General features: G+C 39.5%; 1 protein-coding gene across 2 annotated transcripts in view; it reads right to left on the bottom strand.

The window, feature by feature from the left end:
- Positions 1–1041: 1041 nt before the first annotated feature.
- LOC128843068 (retinol-binding protein 1) overlaps positions 1042–16719 on the bottom strand; it is a 123908-nt gene continuing 108230 nt past the window's right edge. For both annotated transcript variants that reach the window (XM_054039579.1, XM_054039580.1), the window contains 2 exons: positions 7785–7886; positions 1042–1344 (listed from right to left, as the gene is read on the bottom strand). In XM_054039579.1, coding sequence (XP_053895554.1) covers positions 1291–1344; positions 7785–7886 — 156 coding nt within the window. In that variant the 3' untranslated portion in view covers positions 1042–1290. The remainder of the gene's footprint in view (positions 1345–7784; positions 7887–16719) is intronic.

Raw genomic sequence — 16719 nt, forward strand, 5'->3', positions numbered from 1 at the left:
GAAACTACAATCTCTCTTCTACTACAATATTTTAGGTGAAATCCTGCTCCACTGAAGACAATAGCAAAACTGCCATTGACTTCAGTGGAGTCAGGACTTCAATCTTTGTTTTTTTTAAACCACAAAATACTTTGGATCTGATCCACATTTACATGAATGGTCCTTTACAATCTCCAGGACTGAAAAGGGGTCTGTCAAAGGGGGACTCACCAGCTAGAATGTCCCTTTGTGGCAAGATGTGGTGTAGTAGGGATTTCTCCTGTGGCGTCCCCTGCCAGTTGTTCCTATGGCCCTGCAGCGGTCTACATCTTCTCATTACTCAATCCTCTGGCCAGGTCACTTTAAAGTCTCACCCTTTCTTGGGTCTGAATGTTCCACACAACTCTAATTATCAACATGGCATCTTCCATCTGTCGGGAGCTCCTCTGCAGTCCCATTCTTTTTTTCCCCAGGGGTGGGAGTGGGGTTCCAGACTTCTTCCCAGCAGAACTCAGGAAGCCCCAAGCACTGCTAAAGCAAACTTCATCTGTCTGGTTCTTGGGGAACTTTCAATCCCTCCAGATTCTCTGCAGCTCCATTCCTGTTGTGGAAAACTGATCCCCAGCGCTATTCTCTAGAATGTAGCCCCTTTCCCAGGGCCTACCCTGAGGCTAGCTTCCCTGTGGTTTCTTCCCTCTTCTTCCTGGGCCTTTTTGTCTTGGGTCTCTCCTGAACTTTCTCCCCAGTAATTTTCATTTCCTTCCAGCAGAAGACCACCCAGCTCCTCCCCAACCCTGACACACCCTCCAGTTACAGCCAGGTGGGCTAATTTGAGTCGGCTCCTGCTAACCCCTTTGTTCATCAATGTAGTTTATACCCCACCACAAGATCTTATAAAGAAAGTTCACCTTAAGGCTGTTTCACATGACTACTGCAATGTAACGTGGCCTTAGTGTAAATGAGAAACAGCAATAACAATATTTTAAAACCCTTGAACCCACTTATATTAAACTACTTTAGACTAAGGTCTACCATAAAGTAAAGCACACACAGAGATTTATGATTTTCAGTATCTTTAATTGGCATTTTTAAAAATGATTGTTTATTTAGAATGATTTCTTTAAAAAAAATCCTTTTTGCAAAGACAGCACTGTACAGTTCTAATTTCATGTGCACAGATGTTCACAGGGTTCTGCTCGCTAGATGTTAAGGATATACTTGGGCACTAAGAGCACGTGGCGCTTTGGTAGCAAGTCCATACATTCTATTCTGTTCGTCTTCATCTCTGTATCAGCAATGGGCAGATTAGGTTCACTGTACCTTCTTAAAGACTTGTTTACATTTGACACCGCCTACTCTTATCTCCTGAAAAGAGAAGATGAGTCATAAGTGAGACTTTTACACAGTACATCCACGTGTGTATGTCAGTTTCTAAAACACCTACTTATATGCTTAAGTCAAATATTAGATGGACAATTACGGTGGATTCAAATTAAGGAACAAGTGTGTAATTTGATAATGGGAATGTATGATGATGCAGCAACAATAACTCAAATCGGATAGATCTGTGGAAAGAAAAAAGCTAATAATTAGTACAAGAGCCAAATATCCAGCCTAGGATTCCACTGTTGTCCACTTTTGCACACCTAACTGTTTGCACCCATCAAAATGGACATTTATCTGTTGTGGGCATACAAGCAGCATATTTGCATATGCAAACTGAATAGTACCCCCAAGCTACATGTGCAAAAACAAGTTTTTGCATGTGCATAAGGACTGTGTCCCCACTGATGCATGGGTAATCAGTTGCAAGTGCCAAAAACAGAAGGCAGCTGAAAAATTGCCTCAGACGAAATATACTGAATAGTCAGTAGACATGGTACTTTTCTGCTTCATTACACATTATGTAAAAGAGGGAACCAAGAAGGGTGCAATCCCTAATTTACGTTTGGATAACTCCATGAAGATAATTGGTAATGGAGAACTGACCGGGCAGAGAAGAAGCAATTTAGAAGTGATCTAGTGCAGTGGTTCTCAAAGCTGGTCCGCCGGTTGTTCAGGGAAAGCCCCTGGCAGGCCGGATCGGTTTGTTTACCTGCTGCGTCCTCAGGTTCAGCCAATTGTGGCTTCCACTGGCCAAGGTTCGCCGCTCCAGGCCAATGAGGGCGGTGGGAAGGGCAGCAGCACATCCCTCGGCCCGCGCCGCTTCCCGCAGCCCCTATTGGCCTGGAGCGGTGAACCGCGGCCAGTGGGAACCGCAATTGGCCAAACCTGCGGGCGCAGCAGGTAAACAAACTGGCCCAGCCCGCTAGGGGCTTTCCCTGAACAAATGGTGGACCAGCTTTGAGAACCACTGCTCTAGTGCATTTTGCTGTGTTCCATATGACAGAGGATTTTACCTAAAGGTTGGATTTGAGTGGAGCATGCTTGGTTGGATATCCAGCACTTTTGCCTAGCGGCTGCCATGTTACATTTCATAATCTAAGACTTTAAAAAAAAATTCAGTTGCTAGCCACTGGGGCTGCAGAGATAAAATTTGCAGTGTGAACTGCAGCATGTAAACAGATGCAGTGATATATACTTCTGGGTGTACCCATCTTGAAAGAACAGCTCTGAGAGAAGTATGGAACACCTTGTTTATCTTAAAGAATGTTCATGATGAAGCCAAATAAGAACACAACAACACTTTTGTTGCTGATCAAAGTACCCAAAAAGGAATAACCATTTTATGAAAATCTGCACTATATGCCTCAAGTTGCTCCTCATTTTGGGGTCACAAGTGGGCAGAGATTAGGAAATGGCCACCGCTTGCTTTTTCAGATCTGCTTGTTGATTTTACTTGAGAAAACTTACAAAGAACGCAAGAAATTAAATCAATACGATAAAACAAAAGAAGAGGAAATGAAATGTGTTCAAAGATAAATTAATAAATGCCAATGATCTAGCAATGGATATTGCAGGAATAAACATAAGAACAGCCGTACTGGGTCAGACCAAAGGTCCATCTAGCCCAGTATCCTGTCTACTGACAATGGCCAATGCCAGGTGCCCCAGAGGGAGTGAACCTAACAGGCAATGATCAAGTGATCTCTCTCCTGTCATCCATCTCCATCCTCAAAGGAATTGATAGTTACTATCATCTAGAAAGAAAAACATAATTCAACTTTAATGTAAATGTCAAAAGCCTAGAAGTCAATTAGTATAAAATACTTTGTGTAAAGGTAGGGTTGCCTAATTGAGCAGAAAGCAGAGGGAAGAGCAACCTGGCATCCGAGCTCTTCTGAACAGTTAATGGATTTGATCGTCACAAAAACCCTGTGAGGTAGGGAACTATTATTGCCATGTTACAGAGAGGAAGCTAAGGCACAGGGCAGATCAAGTCACTTGCCCAAAGTCAAACATAAGAACATAAGAAAGGCCATACCGGGTCAGACCAAAGGTCCATCTAGCCCAGTATCCTGTCTACCGACAGTGGCCAATGCCAGGTGCCCCAGAGGGAGTGAACCTAACAGGCAATGATCAAGTGATCTCTCTCCTGCCATCCATCTCCACCCTCTGACAAACAGAGGCTAGGGATACCATTCCTTACCCATCCTGGCTAATAGCCATTAATGGACTTAACCACCATGAATTTATCCAGTTCTCTTTTAATCGCTGTTATAGTCCTAGCATTCACAACCTCCTCAGGTAAGGAGTTCCACAAGTTGACTGTGCGCTGGGTGAAGAACTTCCTTTTATTTGTTTTAAACCTGCTGCCTATTAATTTTAATTTGGTGACCCCTAGTTTTTGTATTATGGGAATAAATGAATAACTTTTCCTTATCCACTTTCTCCACATCATTCATGATTTTATGTACCTCTATCATATCCCCCATTATTCTCCTCTTTTCCAAGCTGAAAAGTCCTAGCCTCTTTAATCTCTCCTCATATGGGACCCGTTCCAACCCCTAATCATTTTAGTTGCCCCTTTTTGAACCTTTTCTAGTGCCTATATATCTTTTTTGAGATGAGGAGACCACATCTGTACGCAGTATTCGAGATGTGGGCGTACCATCGATTTATATAAGGGCAATAATATATTCTCAGTCTTATTCTCTATCCCCTTTTTAATGATTCCTAACATCCTGTTTGCTTTTTTGACCGCCTCTGCACACTACGTGGACATCTTCAGAGAACTATCCAGGATGGCTCCAAGATCTTTTTCCTGACTTGTTGTAGCTAAATTAGCACCCATCATATTGTATGTATAGTTGGAATTATTTTTTCCAATGTGCATTACTTTACATTTATCCACATTAAATTTCATTTGCCATTTTGTTGCCCAATCACTTAGTTTTGTGAGGAATACAAAAGACCAATGAGGGTGAAGGAAGGAAAGCAGAAAATGATCAAGGAAGAAAGGCATGTACAAAATAGGACTGCAGTTAAAAGGAAGGTAAATCGTATAAAATGATTAGAGAAAGAAATGAAGGAAAAGGAAGCTTGCATCTAACTAGACAATTATTTAAATAAATACTTTAGATAGAGGAAAAGAGAAACAGAAAAAAGCCTTCAAGTACACAAGGAACAAAGTAAAATAAAGGAGACACTGCGGCCTCTGAAAGATGGGGATGATAATTTGTTTGGCTCAAGTGTTCGCAAAGGAAGATTGGTTAGGGAGGAAACTACAGAAGAAAATCAAGATAAAGCCTGAACAGATAATTAAAATATTAAACATCTGGAGTGAAATCCTGATTCCACTAAAGACAATGGGAGTTTTGTTACTGACTTCAACAGGGCCAGGATTTCACCCCGAAGTCTAAGGTTCCAATCCTGCAAGTTGCTCTGCATAGGTAGACTCCTGTTCCCGCACAGAGCTTTACCCACACACAACAGCTTGCAAGACTGGGACCTAAGACACAGAACAAGCAAAGAGGATCTGTTCCAGAATCATCAAGGACGTAGCAAGAGAGATGGAATGGATATCATTGAAAACCGGACATCTCCCATAAGCAGTAGTTATATTTACTATGCTATTTGCCGTATTTTCCACATTAAATATAGGAAATACGGCAATAAAGATAAATACCACAATGTAGTAAATGGTCATTTCAAAATGATAGGCACTGTAGGTGGTGTTCTGGAGAAGATCCAGCAAATTACAGCTTCACAAACTTTACTTCAGCGGTGGGGACAGTATTGAGAAAACCTCTTGAGGGATAGGAAAGGGCTGAACTTAGACATTTCTGACTTAACTGAACTTAGGAGACCGAACTTGAAGGAAAATTTTGAAAAAGTCTTATTGAACATTTTCAGGGAGTGAGACAGAGTTGACAGGGAAGTCATGAACATAATTTGCTTGGACTAAAGGAAAGTTTTCGATATAGTATCACACAAAAGACTAATCTAGGACAGTAAGTGTATTACTGGGCTGAGCTACTTGAATGGATGGCTGGATTTCAAAGTTACTAGTAAGAGGATGAATGGAAAGAACTAGTAGAGTTCTACAAGGATTGGTATTAGAACCAATTTTGTTCAGTTTGATATATCAATGATCTGGAAAAAGGAACATGCAGTAAAGTTATGAAACCTACTGATTAAAAAAACAACCACAAACTACTAGGGGCAGTCAATACAAAAGAAAAAGGCTATAAAATTCAGAAGGAACGGGAGAATGGCCAGATAACTGTCTGTTTTAAGATATAATAGAAATTATGAATGATGAAATAGAAATAGAATTTGAGGAAGAAAGGGGGGAAAAAAAGAAGGAAAGAAGACTGTCATACTACAAAATTCAGACCAGGAGAACTAGCAGAGTGCAAGCATCTGGTGAGAAACTACTAAACCCGAAGGCATAACACTCAATGTATTATAAAACTGTGCAAAGGATTAAATTAATATTTGGATCATTGTGTAAAGTTCAATAGGATCATAAAATAATTATTGAAGTATCATAAAATGTGTTTATGGTAATTCGCCTTGGCACCAAAGGGCTCTCAGAACGACAGACCTGAAAATCTCAATTATTTAAAAGTTTTACAAGAAATGGGGTTTTGACCTTATATATATAAAAAAAAAAGTCTAAGGAGGGGAGACCACATGAGGATTCAATGGGTCTGCAGATGCCTTTTTGAGTTAGTGAAACATACAAGAAGTGACAAAATGTACATAAGAAAAGGCTGGGCATTAAAGCAATTTAGAGACTTTCTCCACCCAGAGTATTTTGTATACAGCAGTGTCAATCCGTGGCGGGTACAAAATAATGTGATTTGGCACGTCATGCTGAGCTGGAAATGGCAATGTTGGTTATGTGTCTGCTTGACTAGGAACCTTCCCCAGGGGCCCAGAGCCCTTGAAGCAGCAGGCCTGGATGCTGAGAAGTCAATGGCACTTAAGCACGTATGTAATTGTTTTGCTGAAAAGGGATGGAGTAACACATGTCCTTAAAGATAAACATAGCGGGGCTCCACAGCTGTGCTGCAGTCTTGTGACAAGGATTCCTTTCTCCATGGTCCCTAGCAGACTTCCCCTGCCTGGAACCTGAATACTCCAGACATATGTAGGAATGGAGACCTGGACAACAAGAAGAACTGGCTGGTTTTCCCTACAATAAGTGCTCTGCAATGTCAGTGGGAAATCCAGCTCTGACTTTTGACCCCCCTCATTAAGTTCTCTCCTCAGCAAGGTCTGGGAGCATTACTGAGGCAGCACGTGTTCAGCTCCACAGAGGGAACGAATGACTGAAGGAAGGAGCTGTCATGCAGATTGATTCAGAAGCAGGATTAGCGGCTCAAAGGAGATTCCTATCCATTATTTCTTGATGCAACGATGGTAGCTCTAGGCCAGCATGCCAAGTGATGTAAAACTGGGCACAATGAAGCTATATTGACTGAAAAATACATGCGTGGGTGAAATCTTGACCTCGCTGAAGTCAGTGGGAGTTTTACCATTGGCTTCAATGGCGCCATGGTATCATCCATGGAGGTCACACACAGAGGCATTAGGCAGTGTGTGGAGAAAAAAAATTGATTACCTGGGACAGACCTAAATGTGTTTCTGGATCTCTTTCCCTCCTAACCTTTGCAGACCCTCCTATGCAGTACAGTGGCATTCAGTGGGCTCTGGGTGCTGTTGCAGAGATCTCTGTTGGCATCGTGTTACTGATCTGGAGACAGGGAGTCAGCATTCTAAACAGAACACTTCTAGGTGCTTAGTGAATTGAACGATGAGTGGGACTAGAGGTCTGATTTGCTTCCTTCAGTGAGAAAAGAACATTTTACCACATCAGGTGAGCTTCAAAGAGGATGTTATGAACCTCTATCCAGAAAAACAAATGTTAGTTGCTGTTAACTAGGAAATATAGACACAACAGTCAGAAAGAACATGGCATTTTAAAAACAAAATTGCTCTCTTTATTTTTCTAAGCCAGAATTCATTCTGGCCCATAATTTTTTTCTCCCTATGGCTTATGCTGCTGGATACAGAATTTCATCAGTCCCTATACTGTTTATATCACTGAGTGCATGAAGGATATTTCTATGACATGTCTTCCTCTCTGCACACAATTTAAATGAATAGATCTGAGAACAGACAGTTAACACAAAGATTGCCTGAATTCAGAACACTGCTCTTTGCAAAAGGGGCATGAGAGAATAATCGCCCCGCATGAAATTATTCCTCTAGAAGCAAGTCAAATGCAACACCAATGTTTAATTACTCCTCGGTAAGCCAAGATAATGTGTGGCAAGCTGTGTGCTATTACTTTCATCTATTTGAATAAATAAGAGAAGAAATTATGGCATTTAAAACATGTTACACGACCATACCAGATGCATTTCATCTCCTTCAATCCACTGGGTCCAACCACGGCCTTCTTTTTCTCCTTTCTGTACGCAAAGAAGTTTATCTCCATCCCAACTCACGTTAGTCTAGCAAAATATATACATGTTATTAAGCATTACTATGGCATTCAGTTTCATCTGTTACACTTAGGTGGAGTCAATTTCCTCAAAGGAAAGCTTCAGAGCAATAGAATAGATAGTTTAATCAGTAGTCTCTATCGCATTACTAAGAAGAGAAGAGTATATCTCTCACACACACTTTTTTTAAAGCTTTTTGAAGTCATTTAAAAGAACAATTAAATGTAGTTTGATGGCAAAGTCTGAGCCAGAGGAAATGACGCTGGGTGTTTCAATACATCAGAAAAGCAGGAGACTCTTAAAGCTGTTGTAAGAATCCACGTGGTATAGTCAGAGTTATGATTTTTCGGTAACATAAGCACTCTTTACATGATTTCTTCACAAATGCTGACCCTGAAGGTTAGCAGAAAAAGCTGCCTTAATGCACATGTATGACTGCCCTCTCCTTTTTTATACACGCAGGGTGCTCCATGTGCTCAGACTAGTAGTATGTTTCCAAAAGGGCCTGAAACTTTGACCTTCTACAACTTCTGTTTCCCATCATTAGGTGGCCTCCGCAATCCTTCCTTCAGATCCTACACATGCCTGGGACCAACTACACCCTGCCTTAAAATAATAATCTGCTGTACCCAACAATAACTGTCCAAGCCTTTCCAGGGCATCCAAATGCTGAGCTGCAGTTCGTGTCCCAGGCTGTCTGACATCATTAATCGGGACTTTCTGCGGAAGTAGCATCTTGGCCTGGGAGACCCTTCTTTAGTTATAGAGAGGCTGAAACTATGACAGATTTCCTTTATTACATTTTTGGTTTTATTAAACACCCTTTTAGGCCCTGGCTCGGCAACCCTTTCTAATTCAGCAAAGCACTCAAACATGCCCTTCACTTTAAGAAGGGGCGTAAGTCCCATTGGCTGTGCTGGGTTGGGGATAGTTCTGCAAACACTTATACATGACTACCTGAGTAGTTCAATGGGACTTCTCCCATGAGTAAAACAACTCACACATGTAAGCATTTGCAGGATCAGGCCCTAAGGTAGTACAGCTTAGTCATCTTTAAAGGCAACTACTAGGTTTTTTTCTTGTAACATTGTATGATGGATTGAAATGAAATATTGTTTTGTGATATAAAAACAAAAAGGACCTGATTTTCTGCTCCATTATGCTAGTTTTACACCAGTGTTACCCTGAGCACTGGTAGAATAATACTGGTTTTAAACCAGTGTAACAGAGTGGAGAACTGAGTCCAAGGACTAAAAAAGTAAGGAATTACTATGCAGATCTTGAAAGCCTTGAAGCCATTGCCTCTGTGAGCAGTCAAAAATGGAGAAAAGGTTTAATTCTACAGACATTATGGATGTTCACTTGTCTCCACCTTGCTTTTTTTAAAAAAGAAATCAGCCTAAATTTGTCATGCTCAGGAGCTGAACACTGAATAGGGCTTAAGTACTACTCATCCCTATTCTTTCTTGAGAATGTGTCTGTTACAAACAATTAATTCTTAAATGATAACCATGATAGCCACCATCTATAAATCGGGTACAGCAGGCAGTCTCTACCCAGAGGAAGCTTTAGACTAAACAAGCATAGAAAATGAATCATGAGAAAGATTGCCAGGGTAAATAATTGTAGGCGAGGCACTGTTAGCCATATGGGGTCTCTGAAGACAAACTATTCAACTGTCCTTTCTAAAAGTCTCTCCATTTTTTACAATGCATTCAGACATGTTTTGGTCTTTCCCTCTAAAATAAACCCAGTAGCACATCACATTCATAAAGAACCACCTACATTTTACTGTCTTAATACCTTACTACATGAAGGACTACTGATTCCAGAATTCAGCACATTCATCTGACAGGAGAAGATATGCATAAAAATTATTGTGAAATAAGTCACAAAGGGTTAAAATGGCCAGTGAGAAAATCTGAACTTCTAAGATGTTCTAGCCATTCATGAGATTCACAAGTGTAACACTAGTTATCATTTGTCTCTTTTTGCAATGTCTATTTTTAAAACCAATTTCCATTAAAGATTAAATTGGCTTCCTTTACTTATGGGTTCCTTGCGGCCTGAACCCTTCCATTAAGAATTAATGATAGCTGCAGATATGCACCATGCTGCCATGGCAATCAGCAATATTGTTCCATACACCCCCATACACACTAGTAAATGAAGAGTAGGAAGGCTATGTGGGCTCGTGAAATATACTAATGGAAATTATGTTTAAGAAATGTTGGTGAATATACAGGACATGCTCAAGTGACACTTGTTAAGGAAAAAACAATCAACAACCTCTCATTATTTTTAACTACCTTGACTTTTGCAGGTTTTCAGGAGTTTTTGTACCACAGAAGAACTAATCAAATTGTATTGGAACTAATCAGAAGCAGTTTGTGACAAACAGGAACAAGATTAAGTGACAAATGGAGAGGACAATGGGGCTGCATGGATTAAACTGAGGGCAAGATCTGCACCTTATTTATCTACATAAATATAAAGGCCATAAATATTCTATAAAAAAGAAAAATTAGAGAAGGTCAATATCAAGGCATTCAAAGAGTGTGGTGGTGGTGGGGGGGTAACTTCAAAACAGACAAAACATTCATTTGCATTAGTGAGCTAGACTCTGAAGCTACACTGGTTTACACTGGCTGAGGATCTGGCCCACTGACCTTCCGAGAGAACTGAGTGAAGTACATTCTTCCCATTGCACAATGGGTAGCGGGGAATGGAACTGACCTGATAGCTGTGTTTCACCAAGCACAACCACAGTGAAAGTTAAAGCCTGTTTGGCCTGTAATGCAGCATAGAAAATCACTTCAGTGAAAGAAAAATTTATGAATAAAAGGCTCAGTCCTACCCCCAAATGAAGTCAAGTGGAGCATTTTCCACTGACTGCAAGTGGAACAGGTGTGGTCCCAATGAAAGCTAATTGTAGAACAAGTACCTGTGAATATTAATTAAAGCTCAACAAATATGGCAAACAATATGTTTCCAAATATTTGTTCTAATAAAGCCTGTAAATTCACTTTAGTGGCATTCACAATACTTTATATTCATTCCTATGAACATCGTACCAGTGATTTGTTTTTGGTTTTTATTCACAAATTAGGTAAATCTCAAACATACTTGTGAAAAATGTGTTTGTTGCCATGGTTTTTACCAGGAGGGTGAATGTGGCCTTCTTAAAATGTATGTGATTCCTTTTCATCTGTTTATAAATTCTTCAGTCATCCAATCCCAGAGCATAAACAATAGTTGGTGACTTAGGCAACCAATAGCAAGTAATCAAATTGAATAATGTGTCATCAATTCATAGTCTGAAATAAATTTATATAAAATCTGTCAATTCTGAATAATGAAAAAAATCTGTAAAAATGGGCCCGCTATGTGCAGATAACTTATAGACACAAAAAAGGCTAAATCTACGGACTAAATAATTCACTACATATAGTTTGCACAGGTAATATAAATCATAAGACACAAAGCAGCAACACACTGGGTCTGATTCTATTCTGATTTTACACTGATGTATAACTGGAATAACTCCATTTAAATCAGTTGAATTAAATAGGTGTAAAGCCAGTGTGAGATCAGAATCGTGTTATGTTCATCCAATACTCACATCAACAATAATAAACTTTATGCATCTTTGTCTAATTTATAAGAGGTCTGATAACTCCTCTCTAGTCTAGTTCAGCTGGGGAAAATAAAGAAATCTTTCTAGCAGCACAGGGAGACAACTTTATTTCCCCCCCAGCTTTCTAAGGTGATTAAAATTCTGCCTGAGCTCAGAAAATGCAATGTTTTTATGTTCCTTTTTACCAAACAAGGTTAGACATTCCTTTAGGTGATTTAGCATGACCCACCAGAGGCTCGAGGCAAGAGATTGCATTAATCCAGCAGTTTTATTACTTAGAATTCCCAATAGTCTTTTTTGCCTTCTCTTTGGATGCATGGATATAGATACGCACTTGAATGGTGCAAGCAAACCAAATCCTTTCTGACCTTATGTTGTGCTCATTTTCCTACAGAATTCAAAGAGAACAGAACCTATTAGAGAAGAACACCATGTTCTCCTCATCTTTGTTCCAGAAGTAGCAGAAATTGGTATGTCAGGAGAATTAATCTTAATCAGTAGTATTTTATCATTGGGGGTTTTCCCTTTAGCTCAAACTCTAATGGCTGATAAAAAAAGGCAACTGAGAAAATGCTACTGACAGCTAGTGGAAATAGGGCAATACTTTTGGAACAGAAGAGATCTATTTCTATTTTCCATGAGGTGTGACCAGGTTAGCTGCAAAAAACAACGAGGAGTCCGGTGGCACCTTAAAGACTAACAGATTTATTAGAGCAAAAGCTTTCATGGGTAAAAAACCTACTTCTTCAGATGAATGGAGTGAAAATTAGATACAGGCATACATATATATTGGCACATGAAGAGAAGGGAGTTACCTTACAGGTGGAGAACCAATGTTGAAGGCGAATTTAGTCAGGGTGGATGTGGTCCACTCCCAATAATTGATGAGGAGGTGTCAATACCAAGAGACATTGTTTTTGTGGATACAGACTAACACGGCTACCCCTCTGATACCAGGTTAGCTGGTAACTGTGGTGTTTGAATATACAGTAGAACCTCAGAGTTACAAATTAACTGGTCAACCACACACCTCATTTGGAACCAGAAGTATGCAATCAGGCAAGAGCAGACACACACCCAAAAAAGGCAAATACAGTACAGTACTGTGTTAAATGTAAACTACTAATAAAATAAAGGGAAAGTTTAAAAAAAAGATTTGACAAGGTAAGGAAACTGTTTCTGTACTTGTTTCATTTAAATAAGAATGGCTAAAAGCAGCACTTTTCTTCTGCATCGTAAAGTTTAAAAGCTGTATTCAGTCAATGTTCAGTTGTAAACTTTTGAAAGAACAACCAGAACGTTTTGTATAGAGTTGCAAACATTTCAGAGTTACAAACAACCTCTATTCCTGAAGTGGTAGTAATTCTGAAGTTCTACTGTATTTGGTTACCTTTCACACATACAGCTGTTGCCACTAAGAATTCTATTGTTTACCAATAGGTAAAACAAACACAGTAGTTCCTATGTACAGTGGTAAAGCTATATCAAAGTTAGCTCAGAATACTTCCATTATTACAAGCTTTCCTAGGAGTCATGCTCCCTAATGATTAGGTAACTGGAAAAGGTATTTACCCATTTATGCTGTTTAGAAAGCACTGCTTAATTATATGGCAAAAACAGTCCTGAGTGAACTAGGCTTCTATGGACTGAAAGCTAATGTGGAATCCATGCACTTCGCAAAAATTGCTATGCCATTTGGTGCTCATTGTCTCTTTTTGGCAGTCTCATCAGAAAGGCTGAGGAATGAATGGGCATGGATACTGAACTATTCCTGGATTAGTCCTTCCAGATCAGCACATTGGCAGGGCTATCTAAGGGCTTGTGTACACAGTGCGGCAATGTGCTCTACAGGGGTGTGATTTCTAAAGCACACTACCTTGTTGCTCATTAATTGGTCCAAACAGAGATTCCCTAGTGCACTTTAACGCAGTACTGTTTCAAACAGCACCACAGTCAACTGTACCAGCATGGAACAATTAATGTACAACCCATTAATGTACTTTAGAAATCACTCCCCTGTAGAGCACATTACCCACCATGTGGACAAGCACGAAGAAAGCTTGCACTGCTGCTGCCTGTTGCATAATGCCATCTGCTAGACGCCACATACATCTAACAGATGACAGACTCACTAGGAAATAGGCTAGAGAGAGATGTGGAGACAAAGTTTGGGGTCTCTGAGTGAAAAATTTTAAGCCGTGTTCATCTGTTAAAATCTTGATGTCATAAATTAATAACAATTCACTGAAGCCTGGGATTCCCCGCTTTCTTGAAAATCCTACACTGACTGTAGGATAAAGTGAATATTTCAGTCTCCATTTCTGCCAGTTTGGCATCCTTCTCGTGAATAGGGCATATTATAAGAAAATAATATAGGAGAAATTACAAAAAAAACCACACCCAAAGGGTATAAACAGTTTTACTCCAGCATAAACACTGCACTTTAAACACCATAATATTACTATATTGCTGGAGTGCATTACACAAATTCTAAAATATTTAAATCTTAGATTAAACATGCTGGAAAAAAGCTCTGTCTATGATTCAGACATCCAGAAGGAAGCCGCGTTTTACATTGGAAGATAAATCAGTTCTTTTCCACTATAAACTAATTTATTCTTTGTATAACTAGAGTATTTTAGAGATACAAGGTGGGTGAGGTAATATCTTTCATTGGACCAACGTCTGTTGGTGAGAGAGACAAGCTTTTGAACCACACAGAGCTCTTCTTCAGGTCCAGGGAAGGAACTTCAAGCATCACAGCAATACTTAGAATATTTCAGTGACTCTTGGCTGGGAGACACCCAGTTATTCCAAAAATGTAATGTAGATTTTCATATTCATAACTACTTGTGCTGCTGCTTCTACTTCAAATAGTAAATGAACCCTCTAAACCTTCCTTACCATTTTTCATTCTCTTAAAAGAAAAGACCCCCTTAAATTACTGTGAACATTAACCAGGGCATAGCACATTAGCAACAAAAGGAAAAGAAATCTGCCTGCCAAGAGAAGGACAAGACCTATAGATATATGCACTGCAGACCCACAGAATTCCCTAACAAGCAACGTGTGCTTACCTGGGGGATAACACCTGTCCTGAAAATTGCACAACACTTCTGATTGTTAAACTTTAGTTAAACTCCATTTTTGCAGGTCACAAAAAAGGGTAGAATGGACAAAAGAGCTTGTTAAAGGGCTTAAAGTTATTTCAATGTATCCATTAACAATCAGATAGGATGCATGAAATTAAGTGGTATTGTGATGAGAGCTGGGCACTGAGCCGGGACTTCTTGCTTATATTTCTGACTCTGCCATTTACCTGCAATGTGACCTTGGACTAGTCACTTAAACCTCTGTGGATCAAATGCAGCTTAGAGAAAGTGGGTACAATATCCATGGAAATTTTAAGGGAAAACCAGTAGTGATGTCCTCCTGATAGTACTGTGTCTGTGTGCAGTCACACAGCTCCTTCTCCACACACAGGCCACAAACTCCAATAGCTGCTCGCATTTTAGGCCCCTATTCGACACTGCGATCTTTAAAGTCACCCCCAACAACTTATGCACCTGTCATATGTAATAGTTCTATTTTGCCCCCATTTCCTTTTACTTTTTTGTGCTTAAGCCTCTTTGGGTTTTCTATTTCCAAGTTACAAGAAGGTGGTTTTAAATAGTATTAATTTACTTACAATGTTTTTAATTCTAACTGTACAGTACTCGAGTGCTTTAGTGAGCAGGTATGGGGTTACTCTACAAAATAGATTGTACTGTATCCATTGCCCCAAATAGGTATCTTGGAGAAGTCTGAGAAAGCACAAGCTGTTAAACACTCAGAAGGCAAATCAATCTTTCTTCTTCTATCTCTGAGGTTTGTTTTACAGTCTTTTGCCTTATATTATACATATTCTTGATGAGCTGAGATGTATGGTCTCAATTAAACTGCTTTTCTTCAGATGTCTTAATTTTGCTTTGGTGTTTAATTCACTAAAAAAAAAAATTGATTGCCTCATCTGTTTGTGTGTTATGAACATTGTAATTTAAATATGCATCCAAAGGAGCATCATCTTCCTGAAAAGGAAAGCCCAGAATACACATTACACATGCACATTTCAGCAGTAACACTATTGTCTTCAAGTGTGGGCCAAAGTAAATTTATGACCGGAACATTCAGTAAAACCAAAATAAACCTATTGATTATCCTTTTGTATTACCCCCCGTGGCAACCATACTAGCGTAGTCTTCTTGGAAGTAAGGTCAGTTGCAATTCCTACATTTAGTGATGAATCATATTGACACAAATATCGACTTCTGAGATTTACTCCAGTATTCATCAGAACTGTTTTACCAGAAAATGATATTTTTCCCTTTGTGGCCCAAATGCAAAAGCCTTTGATGCTGGTTTTCCAGAATGTTTCCTCCTGTACTATTCCTAATGTGCTCACATGCACAGTACAGCGTATAATCTAAAACTGCTGGCATATCTTACTGGTGAATAAAAGACAATAACATGAATTGTTCAAAGATCAAAGAACTATTTTTTTCCTGATCAAGAACAACAATGGACATTTAAGAAGAATCCCACCTTGTAGTATTTAAAGATGTGAATTGTAGCTACTGCCTTTCATCAAAAATGTGTTATTGATTTCCCTTCCCTTAGAGGACTACAGCATAGGCATGTCTGTTTTTCTTCCTAATACCACTCAGAGAGGTGTCTTTATATTGCCATGCAGCAAATGGCTGCAGTGACCCAAGACTATATGCCACATTCCCTAGCATGGTCCTTCTCAATCCAGTGATTCTGTTGGTATCTAAAAGCTGGCTAACTACTCAGGCTAAATAGCTAATCTAAGAAAATCCAAAAACATATCTACTAATAAGCCCACAGAAAACTCATAGAATTCTTGGCTATTCATGGCAACATACCCATTCAAATATTTAATAAACAGTCTGTAACAGACACTGAAGTTGCCCAAGACAATACCAATTTTCATTTGAATCCAGCATTGAACTTCAAATGATTCAAGCCCTCCTAAAAGTGCTTCCAGGTGAAAGTTCCATCTGCCAAACTGTTGACACAGGTGATTTTACCCACTAAGGTACTTCAGTAAAATGAATCAATGAAAAGCTCCAGACGGGTTTGCGAAAGTGATCCCATCTTAAATTAGTTTATACTGTTAGGGGTGAGCTGTTTGATTACAGGCATAAC

This window comes from Malaclemys terrapin, chromosome 9 (assembly GCF_027887155.1).
Source record: "Malaclemys terrapin pileata isolate rMalTer1 chromosome 9, rMalTer1.hap1, whole genome shotgun sequence".
Lineage (NCBI taxonomy): Eukaryota > Metazoa > Chordata > Testudines > Emydidae > Malaclemys > Malaclemys terrapin.